This window comes from Thunnus thynnus, chromosome 7 (assembly GCF_963924715.1).
Source record: "Thunnus thynnus chromosome 7, fThuThy2.1, whole genome shotgun sequence".
In the NCBI taxonomy this organism is placed as follows: domain Eukaryota; kingdom Metazoa; phylum Chordata; class Actinopteri; order Scombriformes; family Scombridae; genus Thunnus; species Thunnus thynnus.
The window spans coordinates 25902643-25923788 of record NC_089523.1 but is presented as its reverse complement, the minus strand read 5'-3'; the positions used below and the strand labels follow the sequence as shown (position 1 = coordinate 25923788).

Here is a 21146-nt window from a genome sequence, read left to right as displayed (position 1 = left end):
TGAATTAAGTCAGTGAATACTATTTCTTATATGAGATTGTCTAACAATGGTAACAATGTATTTTTTGTGTTTGATATCATAATGACTCGATTTACATGACTTTTAGCTTAAAACTAACCTGTGTAGTCGCTCTTGTCTGAATCTTCCTCATCTCCTTGTCTTTGCCATCATCTGATCTCTCTGTGTCAGAGGTGTTGCCTGTAGCGTCTGCTGTATTGCTGGTCTTAACAGCTGAGGGGTCTCCTTCAGATGCTGCTCCAGTTGTGCCCTCAGTGGCCTCAGCTTTGGTACCAGCCACAGAGCTGATGCCCTCCAAGGCTGCCTGTAGTTCAAACTCATCCTTTTCCAGGATACTGGGTAAGGAGCCAAGCTCAGAGCTGCCAGTCATGTGAGCTAGCAGGCCCAGTTCATCACTGGCATTAGTGTGGACTGGAGGCTCTGGGCTGGACAGGACTAAAGGCTCACCTGGACTCAAGTCAGGCAGTAGCTTGTCCTCTATGTTTCCTGCTACCTTTCCAAACAAGAAATTGTTGCTGTTAGGGATGCTGTCCTTGTCATCGTCTAGTGTAATGAGAGGTGTATTTTGGTCGTCAATGCTACCTTTGGGTAACAACACACTATTGACGTTACTGTTGAGTTTTTCCACAGCAGCACAATAAACATTATCCAACAGAGATTCCACCTCCACCAGTGCTCCATTCTCAGATACTCCCAGAGTTTCAGAGGACAAGTCCATATCATCCAGCTTAACTTCTGTAGCCTCCACCTTTTCAGCCTTGATGTCCACCAGAAGATCGTGAACTTCGACCCTGACCCCGTCCACCGTATCTCCCGCTCCTCTGAGACCCTCTTCGAGCCCCTTCCCTTCGGCCAGCAGGTTGCGCGAATCGGCACTCTCATAGTCTGTCTCACTCTCAGGTGTCTGGGAGTTATCATCAATTTCTCTGATCTCAATTGCACCCTTGATACCAGAGGCCTGAGCAGACAGACCAGAGATGGTACTGACCAAGCCCTTCTTCCCTTTCTTAATATTTTCCTCTTCCTGACGCTGGTACTCCTCATACATCTTAGCCAAGTACTCCTTATGCGCCTCATATGTCACCTATAAAAAGGCAATTTTATAGACAATGTTAGCCATATTGTATGTGCGATGCAAACTCCAACAGTGGAGATCAGTTCAGAAGCTAAATTGAGACAGAATAGATAAAAATGTCTCCATCGACAGCAGAGGTCAGTGTTTCCTTTTTGTTGTACAGAGGAGTACAGTACTCACCTTGGAGTGGGCTATTGAGAGTGTGTCCACCCACACGCGCCACCCTCCCCACTCATACTTGATAGCATGGTAGAGCAGAATACGAAAGATGTTGTACACCATCTCAGTGATCTTCTGCTCCTCAGAGCTTTTGGGGTTGATGTATCCAAGAGAAAACATCCAGTCTTGCCATACTGAGCACTGAAGCAGACATCTTCAATACACACACACAACATTAAAGTATGCATTACGTAAGCCACATAATAAAAGGTTGAGTATGTGAAGTAAACGCTGATCCATTTTTGCCTCTATGAGAGTTTTATTTGAAACAAAGATCTGCAGTGTGGTCGGACCATTGTGGTTATGTGGTAATGTGTCTTAAACATTGGGTTTTTGCATCACGATTAAAAATGATTCAGGGCAACTTTTCTTGAAGTTTCTCAATATTTTTTGTGTCAAAAGAACACACTAGTATTATAAGGCATTTTGTTATTCAAATTACAACAGACTGTTTCAATCATTCGGCCATCTATATGTTCATTTGTGTGTTTATTTGGTGGCAATATCTCACAAAACAAAATGACAGCTGAGATATAAAAGCAGAAAGAAGTGAAAACCAATTAAGCTTTTTTTTTTTATTGAACAGTTTGACTTGACAAAGTACATCTGCCTGTTAATTTTAAGCTAATTATGTTGTTGATTTAGGTCAGTAGTTTCCTAAGACCTATAATTTAATTTCAATATGTGTGTGTATATGTGTATGTGTGTGTGTCAGAAAAAAAAAAAGAGATTGAGTGTGAGACTGAAAAAGAAAAAAAAAAGCAGCAACTGTCAAAAACTGTCACAGACACATCTGCTGGAGAGTATGTGCGTGTCTAAGGATGGTTTAGCATCAATATGAGTCTATTAAACATGGAACAAGGAGGGGGGACATTGGGCCTTTTTTCTTTTCTTTTTGATACATTTAATCAGAGAGATAATTAATGGAGTGTGTAAGTAAAAGGCACTTAAAGTTCTGCTCACCGCCTGTTCTCTCGGCTGTTGCTGAACAGTTTGATCATGTCAGAAAGGAAGAGCCGCCGAACTTCCATGAGCTCCGCGCTGGGGGCGGAGTTCTTCAGTAAGGTGGCAACAACCTTGAGAATCACTGGTATCAAATGGAGGCAGACACAAATAATATACACACTTTGTCAATATTGCTGCAAAAACCGAGTACTTTATAAAGAATAAAACTCAATGTGCCACATAACATCAGCCTTACTTGGGTTCTGAATCTTGACAGTGGAGTCAGGCTCAGGATGAGGTTTGTGAACTACCTGTGTGCACACCTGCTCTGTCAGAATCTGGAGCAGGAAGAGATGAGATGATTGTCTGTCACACATTCTTTAACACAGAGACCAGTGGTACGGTAATTATGGAACATTTGAAAGGAAAATGTTTTGTTACCTCGTACAGAGTGTTGTAGGTCGTCACCGTCACAGTGTTGGTGTGCAGCATGAGCCTCTCTCCCAGGAGAGTAAAGAGGCTGTGTGTGTGCATGATCTCCACCTTCCTCCTGTGGATAAACACACACACACACAGACATAATGGTAAGGTGGCTTGTTTAGAGCTCCATAAGCCACTGAAAGGATCAGTGAGTGCCGTCAGCTTGGTTCCCTATTCTCACCCACGGGGAGCCGGGCTCCGGAGACAAGTGTCAGGAACTGCCTGCTGTCATAAATTGGGGGGAATTTCGTTGAAGGTGTGTAGGATAACGAAGTTAGCCTGTCACCAGGAATGGCTCCAAGACACAATAGAGGCACACCGCAGGTGAATGGGTTCAACAGTGACAAACTACTTCTGCAAACAGCATAAGGATTGCTGTCACAATGCTAAGCCAAAGCTGCTCTGCTGGGCTGCCACTGCCTCAAGATGAGTTGGGACTTTCCTAATAAGACAATACCTTTTTGTATTTTGCCTAGGCTGGCAAATTGGACACTTAGGAGAAGAGTAGTGTTTCTTTCAAATATATAATGGGAGAAAAGGGCAGACTGATGAAGCATAGCAAGCCGAGTTGAAGTCTGCAGTGAGGTAAAGTGAGGAGAACGAGGCTTGTTGTAAATGCTTTCATGAACGTAAATCCAGACAAAATGACTCTTTTTTTCCCTGGATGTGGTTTAAATCATCAGTCAAGACAATGTTAAAATGAAGGGACATTGGTTTAAATATGAAAATTAAACTATAATAATGTTTATCCAGCCAGAAAAGAAGAGATCAAATACCCTGCTGCTAGAGAGATAAGAGGATGGCAATGAAGAAGTACATTTCAAGGCAAAAATTTAAGCCAAGCCATAGAAAATTTATTATAATTTATAGTTATTATAGTTTAAGTTTATGAGTATGGATTAGATAAGGCCTTAAAACAGATGTTTGAGCATACATAATCTACGACTTACGTCTACATCTATGACTTATGTCATATGTCCTGGCTCTATTCTTTCATGCTTTTTCTGGTTGTTTCATTGCTATTACTTGACTTATCAACCAAGACAGAACCAACAATATCTTACATCACTGAACTAATTCATGTAAAATGACAAATTCAATTAACAAAAACTAATAACCTCCACAAAGTATTGAAGAAACATATTTAATTCTTTATGAGCTGCACTAGAGCTCATATTGAACTAGGTTGCTTTAAAATGTATGAAAGCTATTAAAGTGAAGGGTGAAGGCAGGCTTTCATGAGGCACACATATCTCTTGAGATATAGGCCTTTCATTTGTGCCTATGGGCAGCCAAGCACAGGCTTACGCTGGCCCTTTCTCTCTATTCACCAGGCACCAGTAACACCAAAACACCTGGTGCCTCACCATTGTGAGCACAACACAACCTCCCCCCATTTCTTCTCCATCCATCCATCCCTGCATCCCACATTCTGAATCATGGGCCCTCCACCCCATAGGCATTCTCTCTCCTCTCTCCAATGTGCAGCATACAGAGGATATGCTGACATCCTAGTGGGTATTTTATTATTTATTTCGCTCTGCGGGACAGTAACTTGGACCTCTTCCACCTTTCTCTTATGTTAAGTAATGGTTTTAGGGCATAAAGCCAGGGATTCAGGTGTTCTACAAAGAAGTGCACCCTCATTTGCAAAACTGGCATCAAGTCAAGAGTTTCTGGCTCTTCTAATCGTACCCTTGTTCAAGGGAGTGTCAGGAACAGATGAATCATCTCTCTGAACATAAAGCCTTATTTATGGTTTTTCCGTTTCTAACCTACAAACCTTTAGTCATCTCTTTAAACGTGGGCATTGCAGGGATTTGGAAACAATTTAAATGACAAAACGGCATGCTGTAAATGATAGCATTAGACATGTATTAGAAAGCAATTTTGTAAAACATCCAACGATTTACTAATCTTTCAACTATTCATAAAAAAAACCCAACACTTATGAGTGTGTAATTATCATCTACTACACAGCCCTTGGAATGAGTTACTTACTTGTGGCCCAAATGCTTGAGGAAGTACCCAAGGACTTTGAGGGATTGTACTCGAATGCTTTCACTCTTGGAGGCCATGAGCTTGTAGATTACCCTGGAATAGACACAAACAACGATGAACGCTGGCAACGGCACACTGTCTTGACAGAATAAAATATAGCCCTGTTGATGAAAAGGCCCTGCACTGGTTAGCTGACATCCACTTTCCTTCAGAGTAAATTTACATTAGCATTAAATGAATGTCCTAATGAAAGTAGCAGCCTTTCCACAATGAATTCTTTCAAACTCACAAGTAGCGCTACGCCGTGTGCATTTTTATTTCATAGGATCACATGGGGTAAGTTTGATCATCCGTGTCATATTGTGAAATCAATATGTTAATATCGATACTTTCACATGCATGTGTTTTCTCACTGAGCATATGAATTATTCATCGGTCACATAGGCATGCAGCAACAGCACAAGCGTTAGGTGCTTAGGTTTATTTTGTGAAATCACCTCTTTATTTTGTGCCTGAATAGCGAAAAGGATTGTGTCTTCTCCTGAGGGACTTACCGTATTCCATTTCTCTGGTCAAAAGCAGGGATCATGGAGGCTGGATGCTCAGACATCAGGGCTACCACCAACTGCAACACATCATGCAGATTTTCATCCTGCAGGCAGACCGGGAGAGAAAGACAATCTGAGAGAAAATGATAAAGAGAGCTGGTAAAGAGAAAAAAGACAAAGTCTGTAACTGCACCAAAGACATTATGTACTGTATGTGTCTAGCACCTTCAATTGCAGAATACACCTGGGTCCTAGTACACCTTACAACAGTGCAGGAGCAGTAGCTGGATACTGCACAATGGAAAGTATATTGGTAATTTAAAAGATGAATTCATCTTGCTGGTAAGTTTATTGGCTTAGAAAAAAAAAAAAAAAAAAAAACAAACCTCTCCAGGAATAGCAACTCTGAAGATGAAATGTGACCTTGAAGCTTAGTGCAGCAAAGTGGCACACTAACACACTGAGTGAATGAATACACTCGGAGCAGAAAAATACTCTCATGTACCTCATGCATTGTTAACAAATAGTTCAGGATACTCTGCAGCTCATCCTCCTTCACACCTCTGTCCTGAAAGAACACAAACAAAGAAGACAATAATTAAATATTGTAAATGGCAAATAATTGGAGAAAGATAATTGCATTGCAAAGGTTTCGTATGTCCAATATTCTGACAAAACACATCACAGTTTCATTCATTTTGGTACAATTAAAAAGTAGGTCCTTGAGAAAAATTACTAGTATTTTAACCTCCAGCATCCATTTTAATCCCTTTTATTGTTGCTTGAATAGGATGTACAATCGATGCACCTGTCATGAGAACCTTAATGATAAAATACAGCCTTCAACCCAGTTTACTGTCCAGTATTTAGATTCCTGTTACAGAATATAGCAAGATAATTATCTGCAGAGGTATAGCATGCTGGGATGTGAGCAGCAATACAGTGACTTAAACTGCAATGAAAAGCATACACCTCATCAAATATATAGTCCAGCACTCTAATCATTTTGTTATTGATGAGTATGTCTTTTGTTTTCAGGATAAGCAACTTGTTTAGTCTCGTTTTAATACCCATCATACATCTCCGGAGCCACGAGTGATGCATTGAAAGGACTAACTTTGTCTCTAATATTTGTCTCTTTTGAAAAGCAGGCATCCGCAAATGTTTGCTATCTTTACTTGATAAATTACATACATGATTAAATAATTATCATTAAAAGTGTTTCAGCACCACTGGTATTCCGCCTAAGCTCACACTTTTTTAGAAGCGATAAATAAATAAATAGCAACGACATTACGAAGCAGCGGACCAGAAGAAGCTTTTTAAGGATATCACAAGAAGAGCTGACAATCTCAGCATTTTCCCTGTGCAGCTCAAAAATCAAGCGTTGTGAGGGGCTGTGAGGCATGGAGACAGGTGGGATATACCTTCAGGATGAGTTGCTTGAGGAAGAGAAGCATGAAGGCCCGCAGAGAAATTATTTCTTTTTGGGTCGGCCTCGGACCATCTGTAGTTGAAGAGAAAGTGAAAGAAGAAATAAAAACTGCCAAAGAAAGTATTGGAACAAAATATGATCAATAATAATAATAATAGAGCTTCCTGTTGTCTCTTTTCAAGTCTCTTCTATATTTTTAATGTTTTTACTGTCAATTTTATTCTGGGTTCATTTTCATGATCTCAAGTTCCTTTTTGATGTTTTTTTTTTTTGATTGATAATGAAATGTTTCTCTCATTGATATCTTGTGTTCTCACTTCTCTGAGCTTTGAGAAAATAAGACGAAACAGGGACATCTTCAAAGATATCCATACACCATATAATCAGCTTCTGAAATATTTACTGCATCCAGCTTGAATATTTGTACCAAAACAGGAAGTGTGGCACATACAGTAGTGCCAGACTTTTCACTTTGTAAATACAGAGAAACTTATACATTGACAATTAGTAAAAATATATCTTATGCAGATAGCAAGCTTTGAGTTCAGGAAGGGTCAGACTATTCAGCCAAGATCACTAAATCATACATTTTGCATCCAGGTAGCCTTGGCCACGACGTATTGCCCAGGCAGTAAGCCCGAGGTTGCCATGGCCACACCTGCCCGTCACACCGGCCGACGTCTCATTAAAACGAAGGGCTGAACACTGTCAGCAGGTGAACGTATGTCATGCAAATGAAGAAGAATGACAGAATATGACAGAAAGCATTGATTAACTGTCATATCGCAGAGCGGCTGCTGCTGTATCGGTGTGGTTAGCATGAGAATTAATTTTGACATGTTCAGATCCTACTCGATATCCGCGGCTCCTTTGTTTTTAACTCAAAAGTGTTTGCACTGAGTGAACAAACTAATGGGCTGCAGCGACGGGCTGATCTGCAACCCAGAGCTATATAATCAGACACGTCAGAAAATACAGGATATGGCATACATATATTACATTACCACTTATAACGATACAAACATGAATCTGCTTAAGAGTAGCAGCACTCTCAACGGCGCACAAAGGCTCCATTTTGGCAGTAAAAGCTGGCAGTGGTGTCATATATTCATTCATTTCTTATTCACCCTTTGCAGCCAGGTATAAACACACTGACGAAATCTTTTGCATTTGCAGAGGTGTTAAATTACAATAACTGAGCAAGTACAACAGCAGCAAAAGCCTTTCAGGGGAAAAACTGGTCACTTTGCCCGATGTCTTTCTTCTCCTCTCAGCCCTGATAAACTCTAACCTCCACCTTGGCTGGACACATGTTCATTTAAAATGGAGGACAGTGCCATGATGACAGATACAACGGCAGCGGACACCTGATCGTCCTGCCGCTCCAACAGCCAGTCAATGTAATCAATGATGAGGCTCCCTGAGGTTGCAGGAGGATGGCGAGTGTTGTTGTATCCCCGACACTGATTAATAGCGTGAGAGAGGAAAATCCGGTGCAGGGACAGAGCCTGACATGGAAGGGATGATAAGAACATTATTACTGCAGCCACTGCATCCAAGTTATTCACAACCAATTATGCTCAGCAGCTCTGCACAGCTCTTGTTTCTCATTCACAGATTGCTTTATGTCCTGCTTCCCAAGGGCAGAGGGAGAAAGAGTTTATTGAAAAACGATTTATGCCCATGTGATAAATGCAGGAATCCTATTTTGACTTACGACTGATGATAATTAAGTCACAGCATACACAATGCGTTCCTATATACTTGCAAAAACTAAATATTTAAATATAGAAAAAAAACAAGAATAATTATATTTCCACTGCCCAAACGCTTTTAAATAAAGAAAGGCTGATAAAACACTCAGATGCAAAAAGCATTTTTAATCTCAGCAGCAACTTCTTCTCAATTTGTAACTGCTGTATGTTTTGCCTGCTTAAGCTGGTCTGTTTAGAGCACCTGGAGTGTGTGCTGGCTTTAAATCGGCAAGGCGGTGTTGAAAGAAGAGCATACAAGTGCCAAACGATTCCCTAACATCTTGGTAATCAGTAATTTATGTCTTACATGAGACTAATTCATCAGAATGAGGGCAGACACAAAAATGAATTCAACCGCGTTATTCCTCTGAAGCACATCTACGTGTCTGCCAGTAGTGAGTTCTCCTGTAATGGAAACAAGACAGAACCAGTTCGAATTGAACGAGGTGACTGGCCAAACAGCTTTATCGCCCATCTCATTACTCATTATTAAGTAAAACCCAGTCAGGGCAGAGACGGAGACAAAAGGAGAATGATAGAGATTGAGACAGATTATGTGTTGGCTTGTGGGTATATGTCACAGACTGAGAGAAGTTGAGGAATGGGCATGTGTGGGTGAGTGCCTGCAGTGTTTCTGTGTATAACCGAATGATACATGGCTTTAATTTGATAGCGCTCTCTATTAAGACCTGAGGGAAAAAAAAAAAAAAAAAAGAAAAGGCACTTCCAGAAACAGAGTGAGTAGCCGGAGAAGGTCTGTTTTAAATGTCCTCTCTGTGTCCCTATAATTGAACACTTCATTATCTGTTTGGCCCTCTTCCCCTTTATATGTGTCTTTGTTTGGTCATTTCTCAGTTTAGGACAGGGAGAAAAACTGAGCTGCCAAATCAAGCACAGATCAATGGAAACAGACCCGCTCTGAAAATTACCTACAGCGGGAAAGCGATCCATTTCAAGATATATCTTCCTCAGAATCTCAGCCATTTTCTCAGCCCTTTACAATCTCCCGGAGGTTCTACAACAATCAGCGACATAATTACAGTTGTGTTTGAGAGGACTACATTTAGGGAAGAAGCTCATTGGAAGAATCTGGAAACGAATGCAGAGTATTCCTAAATCTGCTCATGCGCACTGTTTTGTAATCAAAAACATATGAACAGGTTTGTATGTCCATCTGCTTACCTACACTTTTAAAAATCTTTCAAACACATATTCTATGGATTAGATTGCGTACCAACAACCTGTTATACTCCACTGATGCGTTTGTGGATATCTAGTTTGGATATCGAGTAGGACCTGCGTTTGCCTTTATCAAGTGCCCACCCAGGCTTTCTTGGACTTTCCACTCCAAGCTACTTCCAGCCTTTAGAGTTCATCACCTTCTTTCTAAGAGTGAGCCCAGACACTTTGTGAAGGAAACTCATTTCTTCCACAAGCTTTTTCAGGCACTATCCGAAGATCATAAACATAGGTTCGGTTGAAATGTAGACCGGTAAATCGAGAGCTTTTCCTCAAGCTCAGTGCACACATAGTAGCCTATCCTGTGTATGATTAGTGTATCTTTACAACCTGTGCTGACATCCTATACAAAGCAGAACAACAATATACTGGAGTGTCTCCCAAAAAAAGTTATTTCAACATCAAAATCTATTATTCAACAAGGTGAAAAGGTGAAAGAAACAGAAAACCTAGATAACCTCTAGAGTGTCCAACGCAGTGGACATCATAGAAATAAAGTGATGAGAGCAGTTCCTATGATGTCCAACCTAAATATAGCACATTGTCCTAGAACATAAGCTCTAGAAAGGTATGAGCTTTCATCTCTTATTAAGTCTTGTAAAGTTCCCTTGCACAGTATAAGAATGGATAAATTACACAATGTAAGTAGAAGGGACAAATTGAAATCAGGACAAGTGAGATTTAGTGAAGTCAGAGGACTGACCTAGCTTATAGAAATGTGTTCCCATATTATCCCAGCTAACCTCAGTCTAGAGGTCACCACCACTCTTAGTAGGAAATCAATTAAGATCACTCCCAGCTCTATGATGTGGCATATACTGTACAATATATAAGCTAAAATTCTGCTATATTCAGCCACCTGACATTGCCTGTAAGTATGTGTCTTCATCTCACAGTGTAAATAAACGTGATATAAATTATTAGTGGTGCTAACAGTGGAAAAAAAGTCACCTTTGACTCTATGACAAGTATTACATCAATGCTGTCAGAATACAAGCTTTAACCTTCAGTAAGTAGATTTAATCAGGCCTTGATGCAGCATGAACTCAGCTCTCAGTGCCGTTACAAAACAACCCCTATACTGGGACAATGATAGTCTCGCAAAAAGAAGAATGGAGGGTAAAATGGAAATGACAGTTCAAGGACACATTCACTTCCAGCACAGCCTGCTTGGTGACGTACTGTTGTCTCATAGAGTGAGGATGCCAGTCATACTACTGGCCCAGGTTTCAGAGGCCTAACGCCCACACGACGCACCCCAGTGGGATGACAGTATTGATGTGGCGTGTCTGCCTCACTGTCATCTCCAGTGATGGCCACAGTCCTAACAGCTGACAGGCAAGCGCTTCCATGTGGAGATGAGTCATTTCAAATGTGGGGGAGCTGCTGCCATTTGAGAAAGACACTTTGATAGCAGGCTTGTGACTGCGCACAATGATTGTGATTGGTTCACGCCCAGTGATTTCCTTTCCAAAACAATGAGCTTCACTTGGATGAGCCTTCAGTTGAACGGGGAAATAGTTTATATAAACAATACCCCCAAATCAAATCATATCATATTATACTTTATATATCATGTAAAATAAACTTGACTTGAGCTGAAAATAAAATTCAAAAATGCTAAATGTGCTCACCGAGACCCTTTGGTGTGATGCCGCTGCTGTCTGCAGGGTTGATGGCCCAGTAGTAGTACTTAAGAGTATGCATGAGCTGAAGCACCGTTCCCACTCGTCGAATCGTGTTGTAGATGGTTGCCGTGCCAATGAACTCAGCAGAAAGGTATGTGTACAGAGAGAGCTGCACCTGGAGTGGAACACACACATACATATGTATCCGTGTTATTAATTGCGGAGTGTAAATCTACTTTTGAAGTAGATACAATGACAGCTTAATCCTCTGAACCTTATACCTTCCCAAACCAACCAAGATGTTTTACCGTGGCAGATTGGAGTCACTGAGCCTATTAGCCCTGGAGGTGTATGGTGATGGCCACTGATCCTATGTACTCAATTTCATAATTGTTGCAGCTCCACTCTTTTCAGTGATGATTAGCATGTCCTCTGAAATTAGCAATAGACCTGACAAGAATCCTTAATCCCTCCAGCCACCGAGGGCTTTTTCCCCATATGTCATAAATTATAGGATATTAACGAATCAAATGTGAGTCACGATGAAAGGTGGCGATGTGGTTAGGATGTGAGCATGATGTGATATGCTTTGAGGCTACTGAAATGAAACCGGAGATAACTGAACATCACGCTGTTGGTAATGTAATTTCCATGACAACAGAAAGGTAGAATGCATTTACAAAATTGTATCTGTCTGCTAGGACAAGGTCAGTAAGCCCATGTAATTAATGCATATTGCATGCTCCCATCACTCACACAGCTGGCTCTATATCCCGTGCAGCTTGAGGATAAGGACAGAGGAAATGTGGACTGTGTGGCGTGTCCTAAGGGAAGGAGCAAGCGCAGCTCCCTGTGCCGATGTAGCTAAAAGTGGTCTAACCCACTTCATTACCTCGCTGTTTCTCTCTTTTTTTTTTTCTCCCTCCATCTCTATGCTCTATTTTGGAGGAGTGTCGCAGGCAAGCCTCCAGACACTTTTGTATTTATTTCCTCCTTTTATGTATTCATGGCTTTGCCCCACCAGCAGCATTCCTGAGGCAAATGTATTTGCCACACAAATTCGGCTCCTTTGATATACCTCATCCCATTTTTTCATTGTTCATTATGTCATCATATTAGGAGGGGGGGGGATCTGGAAAATTCAAAAAAGTTTGTTGGGTTCAGGACAGGAGAGCCAATACATTTTTCATAACTGTGAGAATATAATATGAAGCAGGTGTATGTCCTGCACTCCTGCACTTCACTCTATTTAAGAGTCCTCAGACGTTTGGCAGTGGTTCGGTCAAATTCAATTGGGCCTGAGCACAAACTGTCAAGGAGTCAAAATAGATTTGCATTTTACTCATAATTATGAGTTGCAGTATCAGAAAAATATGGGTATGTAAGTCTTCCATCTGCAATCAGATTTCATCACTACTTTGTTTTATTGCCATCTACACAAACACTTTCTGCCACAGGGAATCTCACCAAAACTGTCAGTAGTGTGATATATAATTGACAATAAACACAATTTCCAATTTCCTCTGAAACACAGGCATTTGTCCGGATTAGCGGATTCAATTCTCGTCTTTACAGAAGCAATGATGAAGCAAAGTACTACTAAAGCCTTCAGTGGCTGGAGACTCCTGATATGCATCCACTTCAGCCTGCTGACTTGTAAAGTCACCCGGGCCTACATGGACTTGGAGTTACCTACGGTAGCTCACCTTGGCAGGGGTGTGGATCCAGATGGCGGCGTTGAACAGGATGTGGTCACACAGCTGCTTCAACAGTGGTGCCCCGTGTGTCAGACCATCCAAATATTTAGCAAAGGAGAGGAATTGCTCTAATACAGCCCTGGTGATGTGTGCACGTGATGACTGTAGGAAGAAGCACAAAGTCGAGTTAAACATGGATCATAACGCCAAGCAGTAAGCGAGCAAACCCTACAGTAACTGTTCAAGAAATGACTCCAAGTAGTGAAAACATTTAAAGAAAAGAACAAAATCTGAAGTAACTCATTGACTGATTGGTTTGACAATGATGTTGGTCTTTTAAGTATTAAAAAGCACAAGGCTACCTCATTTTACAGAAAGGATTTCATGGTTAAAACAAGATGGAAGGTTGAAAAATGTTGATAACAACTAGGGTGATGTGTGAAAACTCTGTCTGCCTTATATATGTATGTATTTATTTATTTCATATGTCTGTTGTTGTGGTGTGATTTGTGTGCTGTTTATGGGTTGCACGTATTTCACTTGCACTTCAAAGTTATAGTTTTTCCTGAAGTGTAATTATGTAAACACCCCTGTATGTAAGCTCAGTTAAAGGATCAGTAGATTTTGTGTTTTACTTATCTACTGTAGCAGCAGGTTAGCGTGTTGGCACTGGCGATAAATTGATCTACTTAACCATTTTGTCAAGTTACTGAATATAAAAAAGATTGTTCAAACAAAATTAGGGCAAGTTGTAGATGCTTGACTTTGGAGAAAATTTCATTTTGACGAGAACTGTTACCGCCCCTGTCTGGCACCTGTTCTCTGCCCAGGTGGGGACTTGGTAAGGGCAGGAGAGAGGGAAAAATGAAGGTGTGGCATAAACAGATCATGAACAGATGGTGCGATATGTGAAAGTGTGAAACCTGGCAGCGGGAAGGAAGCGAGGAAAAAAAAAAAAAAAAAAACGGCACTTCTCAGGTGCCGACTCTGCCTGGCTGTTAGTTAACAGAAGCTGAAGCCAGCAGGCAGGCAAGTCACTGAGTGACAAAGTGGAGTCATTTCTCAGTGCTCCGAAAGAGCCAGCACTCTGGGGAGGCCAGCAAGCTGCTAGATCTGCATCACAAAATGGGTAAATAAAGACTGATGCGGAAAGAGAGAGAAACCGAGGGGGGGGGCAAAGGGCAAGAGAAGTGGCCTTGTGGTGTTCTTCCTCTTGCTCTGTTTTCCTTCAAAGACACATTCAGGTCTTTGCTACGGGCAATGGAAGATCAGACTGTTGACGAGGCTTGGAGAGTGCAGACAAGATACGGTGCACGTAGAGAGTGGGGAGTGGGTCAAACAGTTTCATAACTTGCAGAAACTCAGTGCATCATTTCCCTTTCATCATTCACAAGAAATGACCAGTTGGACATATTCATTTTTCAAATCACTGTTCAAAAGAGAAAATAAATGATGCTGTAATGAGTCTGTCTGTTCTCTCACTATTGGTTTACATGTACTAGGATCTGTTTTTTTCATTTTCTTGAAAGCACAAGTGTACACAAGACAAAGTATAGACCTGAGAAATGATGTGTCGCTGAGGTTAGTGATTGTTATGGTATGTTATAGAGGCTCTACGTTACCTTCTCTAGCAGGTATCCAATCACCAAAAAGCCCTTTCCTCCCAGCATCTGCTCCTGCATGGCCACGGAGCTCTTGAGCAGCTCGACCAGAAAGGCCAAGAGAGTGGCGCTGCGAAAGAAGAAGACATAACGTTTCACACAGGGGATAAAATAGCAATCTATTCACAGGCTCGCTGTCTTTTTCGTACACACTCATCAGGTGGGCGAAGGAGTATTTCTATAAACTACACCAGTATGAGGAGACAGTGTAGCAGAGGGAAAAAACAAGGTCATTTTCAGAGGATGTTAGCAATCAGCTGGGAACTCTAGCACACCACTTTCATCTCTCTTCAATTCAGAAGAAAAAAGTTGGCTCGCTGGGCTCTCTGAGGACAGGGACTGGTCTGGGGGGGATGAGTTGTAACGGGGTGTGTATACTGTGTGCTACAGTATGTGTGTGAGGTGGAGGGAAAAGGGGGGAAAAGCAGTCCACTGAAGGCGATTTTTTTTTTTTTCTCTGCTGCAGGGCTTTTTCAGTTGAAGCCTTTGGCTGAGTGACAGTGGTGCTCAGTGACACTTCTTAATCGGCTTTCCCTCACATCCTCTAGTGGACTCCGCTCTAGCGCAACAATCACAAGGACACAATCCTGTGCAGGCTTGCCCGTAGATTCTGCACATACACTACATGCATACAAACACGTGTCATCTGATGTTACCTTTACTGCTGTGTGACTGTTTGTCTACCTTGTCGGTTCACAGCTGCTCGTTTCTTACTACTGCTACAATTTAGCAATAACTGAGCCAAGGGAACACATACAGACCTGGGTGACACTCAACTCTGCCTTGGATAATTTAACTACTAGCAAAGCTTCCTTCCAATTTGGCAGGGCAGTAGTGACTGATGTTGTATTACTACCGTTTGGAATTCAAGGTGGCGTGGAGCAATTTGAAATGATTGTGTTTTTTTAATGACTATTCAAGTGTGCTGTTGAGAACAGCCAAAGCAGATTCACAGGCATTGTAGAGACTTAATTCTTGGAGAAACTTTGAATTCCTCAGCCCAGCAGGCTTTAGAAAGACTCAGTCTGAAAGCCGAGGCAAGGACAAGACAAGTGGGTAGTGAGTGGCACACATTGAGGGAGAGACCCTCGACATGTCAGTGAGGGAGAAAGAGGGACAGAGAGCAGAGATGAGAGAAAAGTATAGAGGCGAAGAGCTCTGGGCATCGGGGATTTGTGCTGATGTGTGGCCACTCCTGCATCTATCAAGTCTATACTGCTGCTTCTAATACTGCTGTCGTTGAACTAACACAGGATTAGAGCAGAGCTCTGACTTCATCCAGAGCACAGTGGGAGAGGTTTGGACTGGCCAGCTCAGGATGATGGGGAAGAGAGTCTCTGAGCCAGTGAGTAGACATAATAATGGAAACTGGACTATCGTTTGACCAAGGCTGGTATTATACACAGATATTGATTTATTACTGATATACTGGTATTACTGTACATGTTGACCAATATGCAGAAGATAAATAACATGTAGAAACACTCATATCATCACATATCACCACCAAGAAGTCATGTGACGTGACATCTGCAGACTGAACCATCCCCGCACCCAACTATATTATGTGACAGGTTCGACCTGCTTGCTGCTCTATTACAGAATTTAATTTTGATTTCTCACTTCTTGCACACTGAGATTAACTGCCAGTTCCCAAAACAGTAGAATAGTGATAATAGTTAACACAATGTCAACAAATTCCCAATTGGGGGAAATGAGGTGTTTCTTTGTCGCAGCTACACTTTCAATTAGGCTGATGAGACAGAGAAATATTCATTTATAAACAAAATCCGCTCTTGTGCAACTTTGAAGTATCATTAATATTACTACACCCTCGCGTCCAAATCTAAAAGGGTCCAGGATCAAAAAGTAATCAAATTCACAGTGACTCCACACTGAGCTTTATTTGTCACCTGCGGTTTTGTGTGTATAATATCTAAAGCATCTACTCAGATCTCCAGAAATTAAAATTCTCTTACAGTAACAACATTTTCACTTCTTACCAGACAGTGGTCTCCACCTGACTGTCATTTAGCTGATGGTAGTCCAGCTGAGCAAAGAGAGGAAATAGCACCTGGATCCCGCCAATGGAGTGGATGGCACTGTGGATGGAATGAGTCACTGTGGCTTTCACATCCTGGGGAAAACAATATAAACCCAATAAACACATCATTATAATGACATACATGTTTAAAAAAAGCAGTGCAACAGAGATGAATGAACCAGCATCTGGGGTCCTATACACAGAGTTAGAGCTGACTTTGTGTAAAGCAACTAACCTGTAGCATAAGGGCATGAGGTGAGTGCACAAAGATGGAGGCGTTTTCTTTAGGTGAAGACTCCAGGCAGAGTTGGGCGTCAGTGGCCTTGGCGTTATAGGTGAAGGCGATGGAGCTGGCCAGCTTGCCGTCGTACAGCACCTGCTTGTGATGCTCTGCTAAGTGGATATCACTCTCTGACTTGAACTTAAATGTGCTCTGGGAAGGAGAGAGGAGATCAAAAGAGGGGGAACGAGGGAGAGAAAAAGAGAGTGAGAGATTGAGTAGCTTTTTTTCCTGCACATGTACCCCTATCAGTATCCCTTGGGTGTTATCTTTTAATTATAACTTGATTAAATATATCTGTTCAAGAATGAAAATGACAAGAAATTTTTTTTTTGTATTAGCAACCACACATTTCTAGAGGATTTCAGGAGTCAGGGTTTCTTTTTTGACACCAACAAATATGTCACAGTATATCATTGTGTTAAAACTGCATTTTTAGATACATTTCCTATATTGATTAAAGCTGTTATTATTCTGTAATACTGCAATCAACAACACAAGGCAACAGGATATTTTCTTTTTAGCAATGCAAACCATTGTTGACACAATACCGCCACTGCAAGAAGTGAAATTAAGCTGCAATATCATGTTACATTGCTTAAGTAAAGCTAGATTCAAAGTACAAGAGAATAACACAGCAAGACTAACAGAGACCATGATTTAATTTCCAATAAATAAGAAATAAAATCTAATAATAATGGATATGTATTCTACAGTGCTAACATTTTAATGATATCTCTCATAGGGAACATATAACATACCAAATTAATATACATGGCTATGATACACATATATTTGTTTCCTCATTTGGTTTCATTTTGTTTTGCTTTGAATGTTTATGCTGGAGCCTTCTCTTTTCATCTCTGTGTAGACATTGTTTGATGAGAATCTTCAAGTTCTACTGCAGAGTACAATGATTAGGAGTAACAGGGGCTGATGAGAAGGATCAAAGTTGCTTTGATACCACAGATAATTGTTTACCTGCATTCATTTAACCCAGCCATTTACTCCATCTTGTTCTGAAGCAATTTCAACTCAAACACAGTCACTGCTGAATTTTCATGAAGATATACTGAAATGGAAAAAAAAAGGCTGCAAAGAGAGCCGGCCGTGATTGCAGACTTGTACTTAGCACACATTAAGATTTTTATGAATGCATAGGTTTCTTTACTATAGAAGTGTTTTTTTTTCTATTTAAATACACTTTACATTCATGGAACTGGAGCAAATATGAGAAGAGTTTTTTTTTTCCCCAATATGGCTGAAAACACCTTCAAATTAAAGCTGGCAGTCTGCAATTTAGCTTCAAGTTATGCATCACTTCACATCTAAAGCAATCAGACTTGCTAAAACCCTGTGCAAATACTTGTTGAGATCATAATATAGACTCAGTATTTATTTACTGAATTTCAGCTTCACACCAGAGAGATAAAAACTAGAATTAAATTACACCCATCTGAAATACTGTACATCTGTAAATCTTAAAGCAAATCCTATACATAATATGCTTGTAGTGCCGCCATCCCATATAAAGTGCAGGAGATGGTATTTGGGAACTGGAAACATTTAAAGGGATGTTGCAAAAAAGCAGATAGGCAGGCTGGAGTACGTGCACAAAAAGTGATATTTATTAACAAAAAGATTTATAGAACAAAGGTAAAAATGAAGATTAAGCCATAGCAACAAACAAATAGAATCTGCAGCCTCACAGCGAGCTGCCACCTACTCTCTTCCGTACTCCCTTCAATAGACCGCTGACTGACCGTCTCAGGTTACCATAGGGTGAGCTAGACTGATACCATCCTTTCAAAACAAAGAATAAACACTGACATCTATTTCTGTTACTGCTGACAATCACAATTTCCTATGGTTACACACACACAGTTATGAGTGCACCAAATTATACAGTATGTCATTTACTACAGAACAGTTTTATCCTTCCTACCTCAACTTGACAGTGCCGAGTGACTCACTACTGAGTGCAGCTAATGATGCACGGCTGTTGCCACCACCACTGGTTAAGCAGACGATCTGCCCTACGATCCTAACTCTCAGAAAGAACAGGAGTGAAGCCCTTTCAAAAAAAATATATAACAGTGTGAAACACCAAATTCTCAACTGAATCCCATATTGCATTTGTGCAACAAGCCTGAAATTAGTGATTTTGGCTTAGTGAAAACGGAGACAATGCTATTCTGTATATTACTGCCTTTGTCGTGAACACTAAATAAATTACACTGGTGAGTTAAGTATCACAATGATGAGATAACTCTTATTAAGGATTAACTGGTGTTTTATAATCTGTATTTTTATGTGTCTTGAGATTTCCTTAACGGTCTTTACAGGCTTGTCTTAAGATATCTTCAGGCATTCTGATGACTATGTTAAAGGGAACTGGCAGTTCCATCATTCAGTGGCTTAGTACCACATTCATTATGGCCAGCATAACAAATTGCTGATCAATAACAGACTAGCCTTAATTTACTCAATTAGCTGTTGACAGATGAGCTGAATTAATCGGTCAATGCAGTGTGAGTGGAATATGCTTAATAAGAAAATCAATTCCTCTAATCAGGAGGGTTGAATTATTGATAAATGAGAGAAATGTTTTTCCTTCCCTGTCTGACTCATGGACAGCAAGCAGATGGTGATAAGATAAGCCGAGATGGAAAGTGTTGAAGTAACAGTGAGGAAACAACCATCTGCTCCTTGAGGGACTGTAGATAAATACAGTATATTATGCAACACAAACAAAGAGGGTTCATGCACCTGCCTAAAAGGCATCCAAATCTGGGTTGCTTGTTTTCAGTGGGAGTAAATGGATAAAAGGGGAGCTGACTCAGGCTGTCAATTGTTCAATGGAGAGTGCAGAATTTTAAGTAGGTGGCAACCTTTAGAGGAAACATCCACACACATGTTTAATATTAGTGTCTTTATATGGCATACCTGCTGGAAATATTGCACAACACTACATTATATATATCAGATGGTATCGAAACAGTTTCTGATTTGAACATGGTAAGTTTTCTGATCCCATATCTTTAGCATCTGGGCTTCAGATTGTACTTTTTTTGATTTAAAAACAAGTTAAAATAAAGTATCTTACATTATTGTATATTGGCTGGTGCTATATCTGTTTTCTGGCAGCATTATTCTAGCCAGAGTTTTACAGGGTAGCTCCAGAAACTGAGAGGGTTGAACTCTAATGGTGTATCTCCCAGTCAAATGATTAAAAAATCATAAGAGGTATTCTGTTCATCCGCTATGATCAGGTCTACACAGCAGCCAGCATGCATCTCATCATATAGTCTCTAACATCCTTCAAAAGTTCCTACTCATGGAACCCAAGTGACAAGAAATAACAAGCTCCAGTGCCCAGCACTTTAGTATGAGCCCTGCCGCTGTGTGAAAATAATGATCTCATGGGTTGTGGCTAACAAACCCAGCAGCATGACAGCATCATTCCACAGGCCAGCCAGCCAGTCTTATAAAAAAAATAGAGCATAGTTGCCTCTTTCCTCTCCCAGAGCTGAAGATTTTCATTGACCAGGGGCATCCCTGTGACTCTCTTGAAGAAACAGGCTCATATCTGACAAGCTGGAGAAACATCCATGCTACCTGAGATCTTGTCTACATGCATAGACTGAAACAACGTAGTCAATAATATAATTATTTCCAATTAATTCATAGTACTAAAACAGATTAAAAAAATGAGTTTTAATGAAATACTTATAGATGCTGTTTGAAATTATTCATGTTTTCATTGTATCATTACCACAGCTGAGGAGCTTATGTTTGCTTATAAGCTTGCTCATTAATGATCAGAACGTCAAAATGCTGTTTATAGATTTCAGTGAAATCTGTTAGGCCATTGGCTAAGGGACAGGTGATCAGTTTTAGTTGCAGATTCATATCTAGGGAAATATCCAGGACTTTTTTCTTGTTGTAAGAAATCAGATTTTTGATCAATTTTGCTATTTTCTCATGAATGCACTTACAGTACTTGAATAAAAATCCTGCTCACGTATCCCATGATTCTATCATAATGTGCATTTGATGCAGATTTAAAATGTCTACACATTTTCTATTATGGAGCCTTGGTGTTATACACTCTCAATTAGT

General features: G+C 40.6%; 1 protein-coding gene across 2 annotated transcripts in view; it reads right to left on the bottom strand.

The window, feature by feature from the left end:
- Positions 1 to 21146, bottom strand: part of nbeab (neurobeachin b) — a 205698-nt gene that overhangs the window by 110639 nt on the left and 73913 nt on the right. For both annotated transcript variants that reach the window (XM_067595181.1, XM_067595180.1), the window contains exons 9-22: positions 16980 to 17177; positions 16704 to 16837; positions 14662 to 14770; positions 13049 to 13201; positions 11349 to 11517; positions 6714 to 6793; positions 5792 to 5854; positions 5293 to 5390; positions 4739 to 4831; positions 2699 to 2807; positions 2514 to 2595; positions 2276 to 2399; positions 1274 to 1466; positions 119 to 1102 (exon numbers count right to left, since the gene is read on the bottom strand). In XM_067595181.1, coding sequence (XP_067451282.1) covers positions 119 to 1102; positions 1274 to 1466; positions 2276 to 2399; positions 2514 to 2595; positions 2699 to 2807; positions 4739 to 4831; positions 5293 to 5390; positions 5792 to 5854; positions 6714 to 6793; positions 11349 to 11517; positions 13049 to 13201; positions 14662 to 14770; positions 16704 to 16837; positions 16980 to 17177 — 2589 coding nt within the window. The remainder of the gene's footprint in view (positions 1 to 118; positions 1103 to 1273; positions 1467 to 2275; positions 2400 to 2513; positions 2596 to 2698; positions 2808 to 4738; positions 4832 to 5292; positions 5391 to 5791; positions 5855 to 6713; positions 6794 to 11348; positions 11518 to 13048; positions 13202 to 14661; positions 14771 to 16703; positions 16838 to 16979; positions 17178 to 21146) is intronic.